This window comes from Corvus kubaryi, unplaced genomic scaffold (assembly GCF_017639235.1).
Source record: "Corvus kubaryi isolate FWS band 111438036 unplaced genomic scaffold, C.kubaryi_AGA036_p1.0 65278, whole genome shotgun sequence".
NCBI classification, from domain to species: Eukaryota; Metazoa; Chordata; class Aves; order Passeriformes; family Corvidae; genus Corvus; species Corvus kubaryi.
This window is the reverse complement of record NW_024581885.1, coordinates 61,299-81,661: the sequence shown is the minus strand read 5'-3', so window position 1 is coordinate 81,661 and position 20,363 is coordinate 61,299. Positions and strand designations below refer to the sequence as shown.

At 49.8% G+C, this 20,363-nt stretch overlaps 1 protein-coding gene across 4 annotated transcripts; it reads left to right on the top strand.

The window, feature by feature from the left end:
• The first annotated feature begins 3,545 nt into the window (after window positions 1-3,545).
• LOC121673193 (G-protein coupled receptor 183-B-like) lies at window positions 3,546-9,420 on the top strand. 4 transcript variants are annotated; one of them, XR_006019156.1, is made up of 4 exons: window positions 3,546-3,946; window positions 5,113-5,556; window positions 7,271-8,987; window positions 9,026-9,420. XR_006019156.1 is itself a non-coding variant. In XM_042046294.1 (3 exons), the coding sequence occupies exons 2-3, from the start codon at window positions 5,414-5,416 to the stop codon at window positions 7,959-7,961; spliced, it is 834 nt and encodes a 277-aa protein (XP_041902228.1). In that variant the 5' UTR covers window positions 3,546-3,946; window positions 5,113-5,413; the 3' UTR covers window positions 7,962-9,420. The 4 variants fall into 4 exon arrangements, 3 of the variants coding, with proteins under 3 accessions (XP_041902228.1, XP_041902230.1, XP_041902229.1); XM_042046294.1 differs by having other exon boundaries at window positions 7,271-9,420; XM_042046296.1 differs by having other exon boundaries at window positions 3,549-3,946; window positions 5,113-5,561; window positions 7,271-9,420.
• Window positions 9,421-20,363: the final 10,943 nt, after the last annotated feature.

The window sequence follows — 20,363 nt, the reverse complement described above, 5'->3', positions numbered from 1 at the left end:
GCCCCACATGGCCTCTGGCTCCCTCCTGGTGGGATGGGGGAGAGCACTGGAATGGTAAAAGTGACGAAATCTGTGGTTGAGGAAAACCCTGCATGGAAATGATTTCCTGCTGTTGGTCCGTGATGGGAACGGAGAGGGCCCAGCCACGATGGGGTGAGCGTGTGTTGATGTGAGGGTGGGGAAGGAGGGCGAGTTCAGCAGAAAACAGAGGAAATCTGTGTCTTCCAGGGAAATTCCTGCCAGCCTCATCCCTGGAGATGAGCTGAGCAGAGGAATGTTGTGACTAAAGGACAGCGCAGAGTTTAACTGGAACCAGGCGGATCCGAGCGGGAGCATTCGGACACGAGTGAGAGGCTGAGGGGAAACCCCGACAGGAGCAGAATAAACCCCACAAAGGTCTGTCCATGGCACAGCACAGGGAGAAATCCAGGAGCTCCCTCCCAGCAAGGAGGGGCAGGAGCAGGCAGGGGCAGATCTCTGCCGGATGAGAGCCCCGAGGCGTTGAGCGGGGCACTCCCCACACTGTTCCTTGGAAGAGCTGTCAGCTGACAACTCCCAAACTTGTTCAATGTATTCCCAAAATTTCAGCTAAGGGCAGCAATGGGGAATTTTCACCTCAGCTCCTGGATGAAGGGCGTGTCCCAAAGTGCTGTTGCATGATAATTTCCACACTGGGAATGTGAATTAGTGAAGGAGGAAGCTAGAACACGCCGATATTTGCACTAAACTCGTTGTACTGAGTTCTTCCCCCCAGTTTTATGAATCACCACCACTTCTTTATGCATTGTTTCTGTGATCTTGATCCATTCTGCGCCTTACCAAAAAGGATTGTGCCATCAACCTTGTCCCTGTCTCCCTCTAAGGAAATCTTTCCTGCCAGCTCTGCAAAAGGGGCTGATGAAATCCTGTTTTATGGCTGAAATTCCCGTCCACAAGGAATAAACATTCTATTAGTAATGCTTTATCCCTCATTTGCTCTCGTTAAAAGGTAATTTCCTTTTCTACCCTGAAAATGGAGAATAATGGCAATAAAACAAGCGGGATGATGATTTCCTCTGCTGATGAGCTCTTTGGGAAGGTGAAAAGGGGAAACTCATGTTCTTGAGAGAGGGGCAGGGTACACCCAGGTCACACATCCACACCTGAGCCAACAGGGACAGGGCTGACCCTGCCAATTCCTGCTTCTCCAGCATGCAGAATCTGCTGTTTTCCCATCAGGAAGGGCATTGAGAAGGTCAGCTCAGCACTTCTGGGCAGCCTCCTGATGCTTTGCTGCCAGTGGAGCTCTGGCCATGGCTCGGTGGCAGTGGGAGCTGTGACAGGTCACTCCTGCCCTCCAGAGTCTGCCCTTTGTCACCCAACCCCTCCTCGTACCTGCAAATCCTTGACCAGCATCTCCTTCTCCCTTTTCCAGACACAAGAGACAATCATTTGGCTGGGCTTGACTTTGAAAAGGAGCTTCTTGAACTCTGAGAGGCGAGGGAGAGGAGGAATTGTGGAGTTGTGGAGAACTTCAGAGAGGAATCACAAAAAGTGCTGAAGAAATGCACGTTCTCTGAGGATAATAAAGATGGGAAATGATGTCAAGTCAGATGTCCAGACAGGAGACCCCTCATGAGGGGAAAATCAGGACACCTTGGGTGAAGATCTGACAAGAATTGTTCTGGTTTCTCAAACAACCCAAGAGAAAATAAAACCAAGGTAAAGCATGAGAAGAGCAGCCCAGACTGTCAGTAGCAGAGCCATCAATCAGCCCAGGGATCAGGATGGCAGCTGGCACCAGCAGGACCAGATAACAGGATAACCCCCAAGGAACAGGAACCAGGGCCTGGCTTGTAGGACCAAACTGCAGAGTTATTTGCAAAGAAAAGTGTCCTCCCTCGATTTCCTTGAAATCTTCAAGCGTGTTAGAAAACTTCCTAAAAATACAAGATATTCAGATGGTGTAATTTCCCTGGGCCCAGAGAAGCTGTGGCTGCCCCATTCCTAGAAGTGTCCAAGGCCAGGTTGGACAGGGCTTGGAGCACCCTGGGATAGTGGAAGGTGTCCTGCCCATGGTTGGGATGAGATGAGCTTTAAAATCCCTCCCAACCCACACCAGTCTGTGATTCCATTATTCTGTGGTTCTATGAGATGGCATGAGAAGAGTGCTGGAAACCCTCATGGATCAAAAGTGAAGTGCTTTAGGCAGAAGAAACGTGAAATTTTCTTACATATTGCTGAATTCCAATTAAATTCAGTTGCTGAGGGGTAAAAAAGGGAAGAGAAATTCCTCAGCTGTAAAGGGCACTGTAATCACTGTGGGGAGCTGGGCACGGCCTTTAAACAAAGGTGTAGCACAAAATAAACAGCTTATGGAAAAACACTGGGAGCCAGCTCCCAGCAAACAGAAATTAATGGGGAAAGCTGTGTTAGTTCTGTTTGTGGAGGCACCAGGGGCTTCGAAGAGGAGCCACCAGCCATGGGGAGGTAAAGATGAACAGATTAAATGAGAGAGCTGATTAAAGATTCCAGCACCTTCCCCATGGCCGGTGAAACTGGGCACAGCCAAGCTCAGACCGCCCATCTCAGCCTCCCACCTCCCCCAAAAGAGGAGTTCCCTGATGTTTTCACGGAGTGGGTGACACAGGGGAAGCTCTCACCAGAAGAGTGGTGCCCTGGGAAGTGGAGGGTTCATCTTATCTGTCCCCAAGTCATTGTGAAATTTTGAGCTGCTGAGAAAAGTGTGGAGAGTTTGCAGAATTTGTGCTCTTGCAGCCACTTGTTCTGTTGTATCATCGTGGCAGGCAAGAAAAATAAGCAAATACAACAGGAGTTGTGAAATAGAACAGGAGTTGTAAAAGATAATGGAAGTTGTGTAGTATAGCAGAACTTTTGAAGCACAAAACTGCTACAGAGAGTCCCTGGCAAAACACACTCCTTAAAATCAGATACAGAAATGAATATTTACACATTAAATCCGAGCACAAATTATACGAATTGCCACTCAGCCCAATCCCTGTTTCCAAGGGCTTTCTCTGGCTGTGGCAGATGTTCCCCCAGTGTCTCCAGGTGGGGAGCAGAGCACCGGGCTGCCTTCCCTGCCCCATCCTCAGGTGAGCGCCAGAGCTCTGCAGCGCCCGGAATTTCAGCTGCTTTATCCTTCCGCAGCTCTCCATGGCTTCAGGGAGCGCTGGGGGGGATGGCAGGGCTGGTGCGGGACAGGCAGTGAACCCTCCTGGCTGATCAGAAACCGAGGCAGCCTCACTGCCTTTCATCCCTGCTTCCCTGTCCTGGCTGCAGGCATGGGATGGGCACCGCACGCCTGGAGCTGTGCTCGGTGTTCCCGTGGCTGGGGATGCACCCGTTTGCTGCTCCCCACGGCGGCTGTGCGATGCTCCTCTGCTCCTCACCGATGCCTCGCGAGGAAACTTCCCAAAACAGGGAAGAACTGGGCTCCAGCCCCACGTCCCGCCCGGAGAACAATGAGGAGAGGGCGTGCAGCGTCAGCAGCGCCAAACCTGGGTATCCCCGGCAACGCCAACACAAACACTCCCGGGATAGCCCAGTGCAGCCGTGCCAGGGACATCCTTTCTGTGCTCAGAGGGTTTTTCTCATGGCTAACCTGCGCTGGCTCTCGTGGCGCCCAGACAAGCCCGGGATCGCTCCCTGTGTCTGAGGAAGTGTCTGGGGCTCCTTTTCCACGCAGCCCATCAGTTTTTCCAGACAGCTGAAAGTTAATGGGTGCCATGATTCAAGTGAGTAATCCTTGTGAAACCAGCTCTGGAGGAAGTTGCCCAGCAAAACAAATCCCGCGGCCCCAGCTCTGACGTGGAGCCGAACACGGGGTGCTCTGTATAAAAACCAGGAATCCATCCAAGGGAAACGGCACTTTTCGGCTCTGCTGAGACATCACACAGAGTGCAGGCATGCAGAAAACTATCCCTGGCTGCTTCTTCCAGCAAATGTAAGTATTTTTCCTTTTCAACTACGGAATAGCACTTCATTAGTCGGGATATTCAGGGCTAATCTGCATTTCTAATTTGTTCTCCTCTTCTGTGTATTCTTTGACACCATTCCAGGAGGAATTTTGAAAGGAATTACTTGTTTAAGAGCAGGAGGTATTTTTGGGTACTCCTCAGACTACAACAGTGCACTGACGATAAATGAGGAGTTATTATTAACTGGAATTTGGGAAGTGTGTCCAGAGAGATTTCTGTGGAGATAAAAAAATAATGCACTGGAAACACCAAGTGTTGGTTCAGGAAACCTTCTGTGATCTTGAACTGAGATCTCATCTGGTCAAAAACTGTCCAAGCGTCCCTGTCCGTGTGCAGGAATCCTCCTGTGGGTGACCTGAACCCCAGGCCACAAGAGCTGCTTTGAAAACTGTAAATAAAGGGGTGAAGCTCAGGTTTCCTCCTTCACTGAGTGTGGCCATTCTGGAAACATTCAGAAAATTCAGGAAACAGCTCCCCACTCCTATTCCCATCCCAGGTGTGATCCCACCTGCCACCCCAGGTGCAGGCAGAGGGAAGGGTTTGCTCTCTCCTCACGAAATCTCTTTGTGGGCTGGTGGGATTTCCCACTGGAGGAAGCCATGGATGGGGATCCTGGCAGTGGGAGCTCAGGTGAGCCACACAGGAGGAGCCTGTGGCTTCAGCCCCTGCTGGTGCTTTCTTCATGCACCTGCTCTTCACCCCAAATTACCTTTCTCTTGCCTGTGCAGAGGCTGTGTCTGACCAGTGCCATGCCCAGGGTGTCTCTGGCACTGATTTGGCTACAGGAGCAGGGACTGTGCCTTCACAGCATCCTTGTGGGGTAGGCAGCACTCCTGGCCTCCTCCTGCCACAGCCCAGCCCGTGTCCCCATGGAGGGTGTGCATTTGCAGTGCCAAAACTCTGCCAGGGGCCCCTGGAGCTCTCCATGGAGGGAGCTCCAGCACCTGGGAACATCTCCCAGCTCTGCTTCATTCACAGAAGCAGATGTATCCAAGCAGCACCTGGAGCAAGTGTCAGGAACTGGGATGTCTCTTCCCTATCACGTGCAAGTGCCTGTGTGGTGACCCACGGGGCTGTTCCTGATCCCTGCCCCTCGGCCGGGCTGTCACCTGTTTTCTCACACTGTGCCCAGATTCCTTTGGAGGCACGAGGACAATCCCCGAGATAAACATCTCGATCCCCTGAGGTGAAGGAGGAAATCAAACCTCGCTCTGCTGCATTCTGGATGCCAGTTTTAACCCCTAAATTATAGTGTGGAAGAGGTGGAGGGAGCAGGAGGGAGCCTGACAGCGATCCTGCCTCGAGGGGCGCCGTGGAATGAAGAGACAGACACCTCTGACAAGTCCCACAGAAAGCAGGAAGGATCTTCCAGCCAGAAGCTCCAGTTCCTTTCCAAAGGACACTGTGGTGTTCAGAAAAGTGCTGGTAGCACTATGGAAAATCCTGAAGTTTCAAGAAGAGAGGATGGGAGACACATTTTGAACTCCTCAGGGTCCCGCCCCAGGCACCTCCTCCGACTTCTCCGGCTGCTCCTGATTCCTAACGCTCCTCCTTGGACTCATCACCAAACCCTGGGGTAAGGTAGGACCTGAAGTGCAGAAGCTCTGAGTTCAAATGCTCCCCATGGGCAAGACCAGCTGTAAATCCAGCCCTTGGATGGTGGTCTTAAAACAAGCAAAGGTCTTTATCAAGGCATGTCATTTACCTCCTCAATAATGTAATTGATGAAAGTAGACACAGGAACAGGTTGCAAGCAAAAAAATAATGTCAGGAGATTCTTAATGTACCTTTCAAAGGAATAACTTGCTTGAAGGTAACACAACAAATCAGGATTCGGGTGTACTTGTCATGGCTTGGTTCTCCTCCACTTGGAGCTGGGGACTTGCATCAGTTCCGCTCTGTGGATTCAGGGTTTGTGCATTAGATCAGAATTTCTTTGGTGCTCTGCATCAAAACAAAGGGTCAAACCAATCATGGAGTCATTAAGACTGGAGGAGACCTCTAAGATCATTTGCTTTTGCCACAAAATGCAGAATAATTTTTCCACTTAATCACTGTGGGAAGTGAGGGTAGGGTGAGCTGACTCAGCTGAAATACAGGGAGAGATCTTTTCCTACTTCTTCCCCAAAGTATTTCATCAGCAAGTTGTATCAGACACTTCAAAGACAAAGGAGAACAGGCACATGTGAATCTCAGATGAGTCAACCTGGCACCAGTCAAGTCTCTACAAACAATGGGAATCCCAGTCTCAAAAAGCTGGCTCCATACCTTTCACGGGAACCACGCGAGATTATCATTTCCCCATCATCCCAGCAAAATTAAACCCAGGTGATGATTTAAGCAAACACCCTGACCTGCAGGGTAATGTGCTGGAAAAGCTCTGTAACGCCAGCTCCAAAGTGCTGACTTTGGGAATTCTGGGAATTTACATAAGGAGATAATTGCTCCATAGGAGAGAAATGGAATTGTTACACTCGGCTCAATCTCTGAGGCTCAGCCTCCTTGAAACTTCTTCAGTGACACCTTTCTTGAGCTGTTGGCCTCAAAACTGGTCGCACACCTCAGCCAAGGCCTAAATTCTGCTGGGTTCCTTCTTGCAGTTCATGAAAACCACAGAACACGAGATCTCTGCAGAGCCCCACCTGACACATCATTCCTCAAATTCCTGAGAATGAGCCTTCCAGTGGTTTCCCATCCAGCTGTGTATGACTTAACCATAGTTTCACCTAGGCCACATTTCTTACCTTGCTCCTCCCTAAAAATGCCTCGTGAAACAATATTGAAACTCTTCAGAAAATCCAAGCTATGTGACACTGGCTGGTTCCCACCAGGGTTGATCACCCTGCTGCAGGAGGAAGCTGGGCTCAATCAATTTGCTTTATCTGTGAGAAACCCACGTTGTTCTTCCTTATCTCCTCTCTCCCATTTAGATAACAATTTCCTTGTTTATTTATTAGAACTGAATTTGTAGATGATTTTAGTGTTTTCTAGGAACTGCAGCTTATCATTTTCTGGCTCCTCCCTTTCAGGGACAGGGGTAACTCACACCCTTCGGTGCACTATTACACAAATTATGCTGCTACCTGAAAATACCCAGGTGCTTTACAAACTTCATTCCTGTTTAAGATATGAGTGTGTAAACACAAGCTCAGATCCTGAGCTGGCATCATCTCCAAGCAGTTCTTGACGCCGGAATGTGCCTGTACAAGTGCAGGTCCATCATAATTTGCCTGGAATCCATCCTGCTAATTTGACATTTAATCATCGGGGTTTTTTTATGTGTATTCCAGGTATTCTTCCCTAACTGGCATTTCAATGGAGAGAGACCACATGAAAGATCTCAGGAGGTACCTGGCACTGAAATATATCCAATACCTCGTCCTGTCTTCCTCCAACGCTGTCAGCACCCTCCTGGGGCTGCTGGGCAGCACGTACACCATGATCCTCCTGCAGTCTGCCAAGGTCTCCTCCAAGTCCACTGCAGTCCTCATTTCCAGCCTGGCCCAGGCAGACATCCTGGTTTTCCTTAGCCTTGTTTCTGACATGGTTTTGGGCAGTTTTGGTGCCAGTGTCTCTCCTGGAGCCTTGGCCCTGGTGCAGATCCTCCTCACGGCCAACGCCCACGTGAGCTGTGTCCTGCTCAGCTGCGTGGCCTTCGAGGCCTATCTGATCACCTTCCTGCCCTCGGAGTCACGGCCCCTACGGACAGTCAGGAATGCCAGGATGATATGCAGGGTGATCTGGACGCTGGTGGCCGCAGAGTGCGCCCTGTTCCTCATGGATGACCACCTGAGGGCCAGTGGCGCCTCCGCTCCCTCCCGTGGCCCTTTGGGGCTCCTGTTCCAGCTCTCCAGCGTGGCCGCAGACCTGCTCAGGTCCCTCAGCTACATCCTGGGAATTCTGCTAAGGATTATCAACGTGTATATCTACTACAAGATATTTTTCAGCATGTCTCCCAGGTCTAGACTGAAATCCAAGTAGGGCGTGTTCCCTCTGGGAATGCTGGAACAACTCAAGACTCTTCAAGGCAATTCCAAACCATTTGGAAATTGCTCAATAACCAGGAACAAGGCTCACCAGGGAGTTTAAACCTTTGTGATTCCTGGTGCTGTTCAGTTGAGAAGAGTTTGGGGCTGAGGAGCCCCTTGGCATCGAGAAACCACAGCTGCTGTGTCTTTATTTAGACTTTATTCACTGTACAGGTGAAGCAAAAGAGATTTCATGGATGTAAATCAACGCCATGGTTTTTTCTATAATAAGGCTGCTTAATGGCTTCCTCAGGGATCTGTTGAGCCAAGAGTTGTGTAGTTGTTTACTAAAGACAGGATCTATGTCCTAAAATATTCCTAACTCAGGTGGCCCCCAGGCTCAGCAGTTGGGATGGAGAGACAAGGTGAGCACCAAGATGCCCAAGGTGGGCTCGTGGCATCAGCCCCACCTGGAGAATTCCTGGGACAGAGCGGGGCTGAGCTGCCATACCTTGGAACATTCCCAGAGCTGTTCTTGGGAGGTTGTCACAGCAAAGCAGGAAACAGCTTCTCTCACATCCTTTTCCAGGAATAAAGAGGTGGAAAGCTGGAATGCAGCTGTTTGCTGCAGCCCTTCGAGGTGGAGAGTTGCATATGCTGCATCCAGAGGCATCTCCAGTGATTCCATGGCCATGGGTTTAGAGGCAGGGAGGGATTTGCTGGGATTAGCAGAGCTGCCCCACCTCTCGTGGCAGTGGTGTGGAAGATCACGGCCACAGATTTCCCTCTGACCACACCAGGGCTTGGGTGGATGTGTGAGAGCTGTTCCCAGCTGGTAATTCCTGGAATTTCCTCAGCACTCTGGGATTTTGTCAGCAAAGCACAAAGTGCTTCAGATACCTCTGACACTGCCCAAAGCACACGTGGCTGTGGGCACTTCCAAATCCTCCTGACTTCATGTGGGAGACACCTCCCAACTCCAGGTACAGACTGCGATGAGGACAGACTGAACTTCTGCCAGACGTTCTGCCACCCCCAGGTCGTTCTGCCACCCCCAGGTCATTCTGCCACCCCCAGATCGTTCTGCCACCCCCAGATCGTTCTGCCATCCCCAGGTCATTCTGCCATCCCCAAATCCTCATGCCATCCCCAAATCTTTTTGCCATCCTCAGCTCATGGCTGTGGCACCAGCAGCGAGTGCTGAGTGCTGACTTTGCCTCTCAGGAGACTCCAAAGGAAGCTCTGCCAAGGGCTGGGGATCAGTAAAAGCAGAGCAGAAATGTAAGCAAGTCAATTAAACCCTTGGAGGAACATTCCCAAACAAAGCTGATCCCGTCAGCAGGAAGGATGTCCTAATAACTTGATGCACTGAGATAACCTGTTCTCGCTCCTGAAGCCTGAAGTGAGACACTCCCAGGAGAGATGAAATGTTACTTGAAGTGCTGTAATTAATAAAAATCTATTTTGTTAAAGCCTGGGCATTATTTATGTATTTTTGCTGAGGTTCTGCTAGAGAGATCTAGAGGAGATGATTATTTTGTTACAGCCCCTGCTGGCAAGATTTTTGTAGTGAACATTTAGACCACATGTGACTCCTTGGTTGGCAAAGAGGGACAGAGAGAACCCAGTGACACTGGGGGATGTTCTATCTCCTGTCCTATCTCAGCAAATTCACAGTTTTGCTGTGGTGCAGTTCCTGGCAGCTGGTCCCCATCAGCCCCACTTCTGGTCACCTTTGCAGATGGAGAGGAAACAAAACCCTGCACAGGATGATCAAACTGATAAATGGAAGAGTTCCCCCTGTCAGCAGACAGCCACCAGAGAAGACCCAGGGGCCGCTGGTGGTTTCGCTGTGCTCCTCATGGGAGCACATGCTGTGGTGGGAAGCCCTTCCTGCTCTCCTCCAGGGCCAAGAGTTGCTCTGTGCACACCCAGCAGCAAGGGGAGGAAGTGATTTCCCTGGAGAGTGAGCAGCCTTTGGCTTTTCCCTGGGCTGGTGCCACCTCTGCGCATGGAACAGCTCGGGTTGGACTCGGTGATCTTGGAGATCCCTTCAACCTTGGCGATTCTCTGATGACCCAGTGTCCTGCTGGGAGCAGCTGGGGTTTGTGGCAGTGGCCAGGCTGAAAGGGAAGGAGATGCTCCACAAGGAAATTCTGGGTAAGAACAGCAGGCTTGGAGAGATCTGCTCATCTGGGACACCCAAAGCACTTTGCAGTCAAGGACAGACCCTCCATGCCCTTTGTTCACATCCTCATCGGAAGTTTCCAAATCCCTGAAATAAAGAGGGCTTCTCTACAGTTCAGCTAAAACACACAAGCTATTTTTATTTTCCACTTGGATACGATTCCCTGAGTGGTTTTGGCTGGCTCCTGGTGCTTGATGTAGCTGTGGTTGGGGAGTTAGGTCATTCTCTGAAAAAGAGTTCATAGTCTGCTTTTGCCAAGAGCTTGAAATCACAAAATCATGGAATGGTTTGGGTGGGAAAGGATCCTTAAAGTTCCTCTAACCCACCCCCTGTCAAGGGCAGGGACACTTTCCACAATCCCAGGGTGTTCCAAGTCCTGTCCAACCTGGCCTTGGACACTTCCAGGGATGGGGCAGGCACAGTTTCTCTGGGCACCGTGTGTTTATCTTGGAGCTATTTCCTGCGCCAAACCCCCCAGTCCATCCTCTCCAGAACCACAAAAGCCTTTTCTGGGGTGCAGGGAGAGGGACCCATCGCTGCAACAGGGATTTCCAATGGAAGCACGGATGGGCAGGACACGGCTGGCATGGGGCAGCTGCAGGAAGGCACTTCCCTATCACAAGAGGCTCTCCCAGGACATTTGTGTGAACTGGATTTGTGTAAACTTTGCCTCTTGGAAGAAAAGTTGTTTAGATTTCACTGCTTGTAAGTGAGCGCCAGCCAGGACTTGCATCACTGCAGCAGCACCATGTGAGCAGAAAGGTGAAATGAAAGAATTTTCGGAACAGATACATAATGGTGCCCATGAGAGGGGAATTCCCGTGTCATAGGGATGACCAAAATCCTTAAATTACATGGCTGAGGTTACACAGCATGTTTACCTTACTTAATGATTAAGGCAAGAAGGGAACTTTTCTCCTACTTTTGCTGGGAAGCTTCTTTCAAAGGAAGTTTGATAATAATCCAGGGAGAAGGAAAGATTGGGACAGGAAGGTGTTTTTCTACGACTGAGTCATTCTTAGAGATGAGTTTTCTGAAGCACCAATAATCCAAACACTTGGATTTAGACCTCACACAACTCACAGAGCAGACTGAACTGAGGAGATGGGTTCGCTCCCTGCAGTAAATGACGGTGTTAGAAGACATTGAATGTTTTTGGGAAACGTTCCTCTTTTGAGATCAAAATTCCGGAAAATTAGGGGCAGTTTGGTTTCTTCTAACAGATGTTGGCTCCATTTGCTCGAATTCACAGCTGTTTCTCCAAAAGCCATTTAAAGGACCTTCGGGGCTGTTGAATAACGAAACCAAGCGCTCTCGAAAGTGCAAGAAGGTGTTTGGCCCCTGGCTGGCAGCAGTGAGCGGCCCCGGCCACCCCAAGGACACGCCGTGTCTGGCGCGTCCCGTCTGGGGCGTTCTGGCTTTGGGTCCTGTTCGCTGCATCACTCCTGGCACCGCTCCTGGCCGGGGATCGCCGCTCTCGCTTGCACATCGTGCCCTCTGCTGGGCCAGAGATGGAGCAAACCAGCCCTGAGGAAAGTCCTGCTTTGCTGGGGCACCTGCCGGAGACTTCGGACAAAAGCAGGCGGGCACAGGACGGGGGGAGCGGTTTTGGGATGAAGGAGAACAGGGTTAGATGGGATATTGGGAACGAATTCTCCCCTGTGAGAGTGGGGAGGCCCTGGCACACGGTGCCCAGAGAAGCTGTGGCTGCCCCTGGATCCCTGGGAGTGTCCAAGGCCAGGCTGGACGGGGTTTGGAGCAACCTGGGACAGTGGAAGGTGTCCCTGCCCATGGCAGGGGTGGGACTGGATGGGATTTAAGGTCCCTTCCCAAGGGATCAATCTGTGACCCCACAATGTGGCACAGGAGGCAGCAAGTCATGGCCAGCTCCACATCTGATCTCCAAATACACCTTTCAGTGGCCACACAATTCCCCTTTATTCAGACCTGGTTTTGGGACCTCTCCCTTGCACGGTGCAGCTGTGCCAAATAAACCCCCCAGGGGCTGTTTGTCCACTCCTCTGCCCCCAGGACGGTTTGAGCCAGGACAAGCCATTGCCACACGGAGTCAGCCAGAGCCCTGCACTGCTCTGCAACCCTCTGGCCCAGCCTCTGGCCCTGCTGGAGGTATCCTGGATGCATATCTTACAGCATAATTAGGGAAAACGGGATTGTGGGTGCAGGGGTGGCTCTGGAGGCTGCTGCTGGAGAGCTGAACTTTGTGTTCAGGCACACAGGACTGTGAGGATGTGACAGGGATGGACAAGGACTGTCACTGGGGGTGACACATTGAACATTTTGAGTCCATCCTTTCCCTCACACTGACCCCCATGCTTTCCTGAAACTAGGCTGGACAGGCATCCAAACCAGAAGCATCTGCTTCTCCTTTCGGCCTTAGCAGTGTAAATAAATTGCATTTGTGATGTTTGGATTCCATAAATCTATTGCTCTTGGCTTCTCCCTGAGCGTGCTGAGGAGCAGAGGGATGGAGTCCCAGGCTGTGATCTGTCTCCAGGCACACTGAAGTTTGTTTACAGAGCCGGGTGACCATGGGGAAGTGTGGGACCCTGCCTGTCCCTCACAGGAACTGTCAGGGACAGGCAGGGTTTCCCTCAGCCCTTTGCAGAAGCAGCTCCTGGAACAGCAGCTGGAGCTCCCAGGGGCTGCGACTCCCAGTGCCCAGTTGCCACTGGCCACCACGGAATGGTTCTGTTGGAAAGGACTTTAAAGGTCGCCTAATCCAACCCCCCTCCATGGGCTGAGACACCTTCCACGAGACCAGGCTGCTCCAAGGGCCGTCCATCACCTTCCCGTGCAGCTCCAACCTCATCACCCCGGGCTGCCTCCTCTGGCACATTCCCCAGCCCAACTCGTGCTGTTGCCACGGTGGGGAGCCAGAATCCTTCAGGAAGGGCTTTGTCTGCCCAGCACAGCCCTGTCCCCAGAGTGGGCTAAATCCCTCCTGGAATTCAGAAATGATGACCTGGGGCACCCGACCTCTTGCCAGCTCCAAGCCCTGGCAGGGCTGAGTTTGTTCCTGTTTGCTGCAAGGCTGAGTTTGGTGGAAAACCCAGCACCTCACTGTTTAAAACTCAGAGCAGATGCATCACCACAGGAGATACCAAACAATTACTTAAAACTGATTTTAGTGAATTTCTTTTTTTCTTTTATTTTTTAAAACAGTGGGGTAGGAATATATTTTCCCTCAACTTTCCTGGGTGAGCCATGAAAACTCTCCAGTTTCTCCCCCAAGGATGTTCTCATGGGCATGAGAACACTGAAAAAAGGCATTTTCCTTGTAAACACCGTGGTTTGCTGGAATTCACCCCAGAACAGAGCCCCTGCTGAAGTGAAGAGGTCACACTATAAGCAGATACTTTACCATGGTTTACATTTTCAGATGGAGGAAGATGCAGAAGCACAAGAGATTTTCCTCTGCCTGCTAAACAAAACCAGGGGATGTGAATCCCAGTGGACACTGACCTCAGGGCTCCACTCAGGGCTGGTTTGGGGATCTCCAGGGCTTGGGGACCTCCAGGATTTGCAGGCCTTGATCCCACCTTGCCCCAATTCTGCTCCTTGTTACTTTCCTTAAAATCCCCTACACTTTGTAGACATCAGAGCCATGACCTGGCAGCTTTTTTCCAGTCTCCTTTCCTTATGATGGGCTGTTTGCCCAGGTAACTCCGAGGAAGAGGAGGAGGAGGAGGAGAAGGAGGAGGAGGAGGAGGAGAAGGAAGGGATGCAAATCCCATTTTCCCTCTGGGCTGGAAGGTGGGTTACACTTCAGACCACCCCACCTGAGCCTGGGAGTATTTTCTACCCAGTTTTCAGTCTTAGGGCTCCAAACCTCACTGCTGATCACCTACATGAGAAAATGCAGATTTGCCTGTTCCATGGCTGATCCAAGATGCAGGAGAAGCTCAGCCCCAGGAACACAGAGATACTGCTGTGTGGAGGGGTGTTATTCCAAGGGCGAGTTTTGCCCAAGAGATAAAACAACAAAGAATGGGAAAAACATCAAAAGGAGAGGGATTTTCTGTGAAGAAAGTGGGCTTTTCTCCGATGAGGCTGCAGTGAGAATGAGAGGGAGGAGGCACCAGGAGCCTCGTGGAGCTGCTGGCCTTGCATCCAGGCAAAATCTGCTCCTCACTGAGGTCAAAAGTTGTATTTGCTTTTGAGAAAACCCTCGGAGCTGCAGCTCCTTAATCCAAGAGCAACAACCCCGCATGTCCCGGGGAGGAGGAGGAGGGAGAGCATTTCAGGCCGAAAGTGGGATGGAATAACTGCAAACCCCCACTCATGCAACCCCCCCTCCCAGCGGGGTGAAGCTGCCAGGACCTGCTGTGCCAGGGCTCAGAGGCAGCTGCCAGGACCTGCCGTGCCAGGACTGAGACGTTTTCATGCCAACCGGTGCCAAAGGCCAAGGAATCAGGGATTTGTGACACCAAGGCTGGATGCTTGACCACAAGGAGCTGCTCTCCTGGGAATCCCAATGCTCCAGAGGTGGATCCAGGGCTCAAAGGCTGAACCACAGCTTGGGATCTGATTGCTCTGTGTGCACAGAGGAGGGGCTGGGAAAATGCTTAAAGTCCATCAGCTAGAAAGGTGGGAAAACACCTCAAATTGGAACTACAGAATGGCTTCAGCCTCCTTTCAGGTTCCTGAGAAATTTCAGGCTCATCTTGCTCTTTTTCACCATCTTCCTTTGTGTAGAAGGCAGCTGACATTAGTCCTTTAATTATTTGGGTGTAAAAGACTCAATAACCTGTTTTAAAGTGATTTTTGAATTCAATTATCTGCACGTTTCATTGACAAGGCAGGAGGCCCAGAAAGCAGCTGAAAGAAGGAAGGCATTTTTGAATACCTACATGGACAGAGAGCAGAGATGAAAAGCAGATGTTGGAGGCAGCTGCGTAAAACAAATATTGAGGAGGCCAGAGAAGAGATCATAAAGAAATAATATCCCCCGTGATGCTTCCCCAGAACCATCTCTATTGCTGGTTAGAGAAGGTTTTTTGGCAGACAGGTTTTAATCCAGTCAGGTTTTTATCCAGCCAGGTTTTTAGGCAGTCAGTCAGGTTTTTAGGCAGACAGGTTTTTAATCCAGTCATTTTTTTATCCAGTCAGGTTTTTAGGCAGACAGGTTTCTAGGCAGACAAGTTTTTATCCAGTCAGGTTTTTAGGCAGTCAGGTTTTTAGGTTTTTGCCTCTCTCCTAAAGCTCTGCCAGTTTGTCGCCACATCAATACCCCAAAACTGCCAAGAGCCCCAAAAGGCATCAGATCTCCATCCTCCTCTGGGGCTGGGTGATGGCTCTACCTGCTAAATCTTGGGAATCTCACCCTCTCCCCTCGCTCTTCTCCCCTCACTCCATGGGATGTGCTCATGTGAATTATGGCCTCCCTGAATTTTCATTAAGGGCAAGGAAATGAAAGAAGAAAAGAATCCCAACTTCTACTCTTTTCTTTCCTGGGAAGCAGAAAAAAGCCAGAAAGGGGGAAAGAAGGGATTAATTAGTTGCAAAATAAAAAATCTTTGTTTTCTCTACAAAGCAAGCCATGTTTTGTAACCTTTCTCATTAAATCCCTCAAGATTATTGCTGCTGTTGATTAATTATGAGCAGACACCTCCAGGCAGCCCTTCCCTGCCCATCATCAGAGGCCACTCTGGTGGTGACAGTGGCAGATGTCACGCCCACACCGCGTCCTGCCCTTCTCCCCTGCTCAGTGCCCTTCTCCCTGTCACAGAGCCAACCGGGAATGCCCACACTTGGGAGGAAATTGTCCCCACATTGTCCCCACAGCCAGTGGTCCATTAGGATGGGGCACGTTGCCCTCTAAACCCCAGCCCAGACTCATGGAATCATTTAAGCTGGAGAAGCCCTCTGAGATAATCAAGTCCAACCATTCCCCCAGCACTGCCAAGCCCACCCCTGAGCCACGTCCCCAGGTGCCACATGCACATGGCTGTTAAATCCCTCAGGAATGGGGACTCCACCTCTGCCCTGAGCAGCCTCTGCCAATGCCTGACCACCTTTTTTCATGGAAAACCCAAGGGGAATGAAACCCAGCCCAGCCCTATAATGGGGATAATGCCCAATGCTTCCAGAGGCTTTGGAGTTTCACTGTAAATCACCTGCAGAAATCAAAATTAGGGCTTGGAAGGAAATAAAAATGACCGGGTTTGGTCAGATTCAATTCTTTTCTGTTAATGCTCCCTTGCTCTCACAAATGGAGCACAAATGTCTCATCTGTTCAAAATCCAACTTTGGAAAGTTCTGTTTGCTCCTTCCTCTGAGCAAATCAGAATTCCCAATCAGACAAACCATAAGTTCATCCTTTGAGCATTTTTCATCAATCTCCACCCTCAGTGCAGAGCTGGCACAGGCCTGATGCAAACTCCAACCTCATTTAAGCTCCCTCAGCTCCTTCCTCAAGCAAAGTGATGGTGAAAGGGTATCATAGAAAGATCTTAATTCCTTTTTTGTTGAGTATGAAATTGAGAAAAGATAAAACCAAGCTGTGGCAAGATCCAGGCGTGCTCAGGCATTATTATTCCACTGTAGATTAAGGCCTGACCCAAACCACCAAGGAGCTCTTGCCCTGCCTTGGAGAGGCTTTCACTGCAAAGTGATTCCCCACAGCTGGGTGTGAAGAAAGGAAAAATCCACTTTTCTCTCAATTTGTCCCATTTGCCTTCCCCAGCCCTGTGGATGTTCCCAGAGAGGGAACGTGCCCTAAGCACGAGGGGCCATCAGGCCTTCCCCTGCTTCATCCAGGCCTGTCTAAGGCCTACAGATGGTTTCAGCCCAGATTTAATACAAACCTCAGCAATAAAACCATTTTTCCCTAATAATTAAAACCTATAATAATCACAGTCCTGCTGCAGAGATTAGATCCATTAAATTAAAGTAAATTAAATACTGCTGCTGGTGATTAAACACATCCTGAGACACTTGGTCCTACTCATCATAAACAAAACTTTAGTCAAGTTCCTGAGCCACAAAAGTGCTTGTCAAGGCAGGTTTCTCTTTGACACAACTGCTGAAGATGACACATTTCCTTGTCTGCAAGCATTCTCCAAAGAGAAAACTTCAGGCAATGAAAATATTTTGGCATTTCACCAAGTATTTAAAATATTTAACAGTGACCTTGAGAATTAGACAAGGATCCAGTTAAAGCTCTGGTTTAAGGAAAAAAATAGGACAAAAATATGTTTCCTTGAAGAATTTGGTCCTGGTGTGTGTTTACTGCAGAGCTTATCTCAGCTATGCTCTGGACACAATGAAAATGAGCTTAAAAACAAAGGAAAAGGAAACAAGTTTAACTCCTTGTCTTAGAACTACCCTGTGACCCAGGGAATTAATTGAATTTCCAGAACACCTGACCACTTCCTTCCAAAGAGTCAAACAGTTGCTCAGAACAAGGAGAGGGACTAAATCTTATGCTGATGAAGAAATGGGAATTTTTTTATTAATGGAAAGGATCTCTGTGGCTCATTGCTGGCCCAGTAAATGAACCATGGGTCTGCCTTGGATAAGACCACTCCAGGCAATCCCAAGGGAATATTCCAAAGGCATCAGCTCCTGTACTTTGTGGATGAGGGTAAAGTGGAACAGCCCAAAGATGAGACCATCTCTGCTGGGTGCATTTCTCTGCCATTTATTATTTCTAAACAAAAGTACAACTTCAGCCCACTTTAGGCTGATTTTGCACAAAGAGTGGAACTTAAGAGGTGTGTGCTGCCCTGGGTGCTGCTGAGATGTGTTGTCTGTGTGGTAAAACTGCTCCTTTCCTCTTTTATCAACCTGAAAAACAACACCTGGAGCGCCAGGTGTTTCTTCTGCCTGGGTTTTGTGGTCCAACAGACATGGGGTTTTTGGTGGGGAGATCCCCTAAGTCCTCACACACCTGTGTGACTCTGTACTCAATGTGTGTCCCCCTTTCATGCTGAGAAGCTGGCTCACCTCTTCTTCCCATGTTATGGGGTCCTACCACATTTCCTTGTACCTCTTAGCAGGTGCATCCCTGGAGGGAGAACCCCCACAACATTCCCAGGGGGTGAAGCTGGGCTTGGTTAAACGCCAAGGAAATGGGGGTGTCTCCAAGGTGCATAGCACAGAACAGGGAAAGAGGATGGATGTGATGGCCATGGGTACTCTGTGCTTTGACCTCTGCTACCATTTTGTGGATTATTAACTGACAGTTCCTAACTTATTTCCTGTAAACCCAGGAATTAGAAAGGAAAACAGAACCATCTCATTTTGCCAGCACATGGAGATTTGCTTCAGTCTCTGCATTTAGGTTTAGCTTTTCACATTGAGAGGATTTTCCCCAGCTCCCAATCACTCAGTGGTGCTCTTCCCATAAATTAATGCATTTAGGAAGTGCCCAAAAGCTCCTAGACTTCCAGCCACAAAGAAAGATAAAAAATCCTTTAAGTTGTAATTGCCACAAAATGCCCTTTGTGTGTTTAGAAGACGTGTGGCACCTGGGGACATGGTTTAGTGGTGGCCTTGGCAGCGCTGGGTTAATGATGGCAATTAGAGAATTCATTAAAGAAACCCCTAAACTCAACAATATCTTTTTTATTATCTTGTACCTCTTCGGAGGCTGTAGGAAACCACGTAATGGATCAACACTCCAAGTATTATTGAAACAAAGATCAAAACAAGCACTCCAGACTTAAAGAGCACATCCAAAGTTATGCAAACAATTCCAAGGAGATCCAGCCATGCTAGCAGCCCTGCCAGGGGGGTGCTCTTCAGCTGAGAAGGGTTTGGGGTAAGTTGGGTCAAAAAGAGGTAGAAAAGGAAAAAAGTTGGTAGAACTTAATCGCGGTTCAAGACCTGAAACTGGGTGAGATCCTCAAGCTCCCAGCAGGATTCCTCACCATCTTCATAATTCCATATTTTCAGTCTTACAAACCCAGTTTGGACAGGGCTTTGCACAACCTGGGATAGTGGAAGGTGTCCCTGCCCATGGCAGAGGGTGGCACTGGATGAGCTTTAAGTTCCCTTCCAACCCAAACCATTCTGTGATTCCATGATTCTTAATTTCCTTTTATTTCCATAAAGCACGTGCATGCTCTGCATTTATTTTCTCCCAGATGTGCGTTATTTTTCAGCTCATTGGGTGTGTTAATGGTTACTGTTGTCAATAACAGGGTTTCCAAACAATTTCTGGATGACTTTGTGAACTGGCTGCCAGCGGGACAGAACATGGAGCCGAGCTCCAACTTTCTAGTAAATGTTTGTCAAAGAAAATGAGATTTCTTAAGAGATGTGGAAAGTTCTTCTAAGATTTTCATTGATTTTCCCCTCAATTTTGGCATCTGACATGGATCCACCAGGACTTGCTGATGGATGGCAGGACATGGAGGGTCACAAAGAACGTGCTCAAGACCAAAGCCACCCCGGGCATCGCTCAGCGAACGAGAAGTCACACAAAGACTGCACAGAGCAGGCAAAGACTGTGCTTATCTTGGTTATTAAAGCCACACATTTATCACCAGGCAAAAATCCCTAATTCCCAGCTCCAGGGGTGTGGAGAGGAGCTGGTGCTCTCCCTGCAGCTGGCAAAGCCGGCGGGTCCAACGTGCCAAACACGTTCCCCTCGTGCTGGGAGATAAAGCTCACGTTGAGGGAGCACAAACAACAAGGACCAGCCGCACAAGGCTTCGTTAATCACTTCCATGTGCCCGTTATTAGCTGGGAAGGCTGAAAGGGAGGGAGAGATCAAGCAGGACTAGACTGATTCAGACTTTTCAGCAGCAACACTATGGATCTTTATTAAATCCAGAGTGCGTGAGCTGGGCTGGCACCTGCTCCACTGCCGTGGGCAGGATGAGCATCCATGTGCCGGAGAAGGATGCACGGAATCACCCCAGCCCTGGAGTACATCCATGGGCTGAGACCTACAGCCACCCAAAATCTGAGAGCTCTCTGCCCCCAGGAGGTTGTCCCTTGTCCCAGCCAAGCTGTTGTGTTCCGGCGCGGCTCCGCCACATCCGTCACTCCTACAGGGAGCCAACACCCGGACAACAACAACTGACTGGGAGCAGCTCAGTGAGGCCAAACCACCCCACTGCTGGTTGTCAGTGCAGCTCTGCCCTGCACAGTGACGTGCAAGCACAAGGCAATGCTCTCTTCAAGCTATTCCAGCAATTTATCCCTTAGGAAAAATGTATCACCCGGAAAACCACCAGTGTTTGCTGCAGCTGTGGG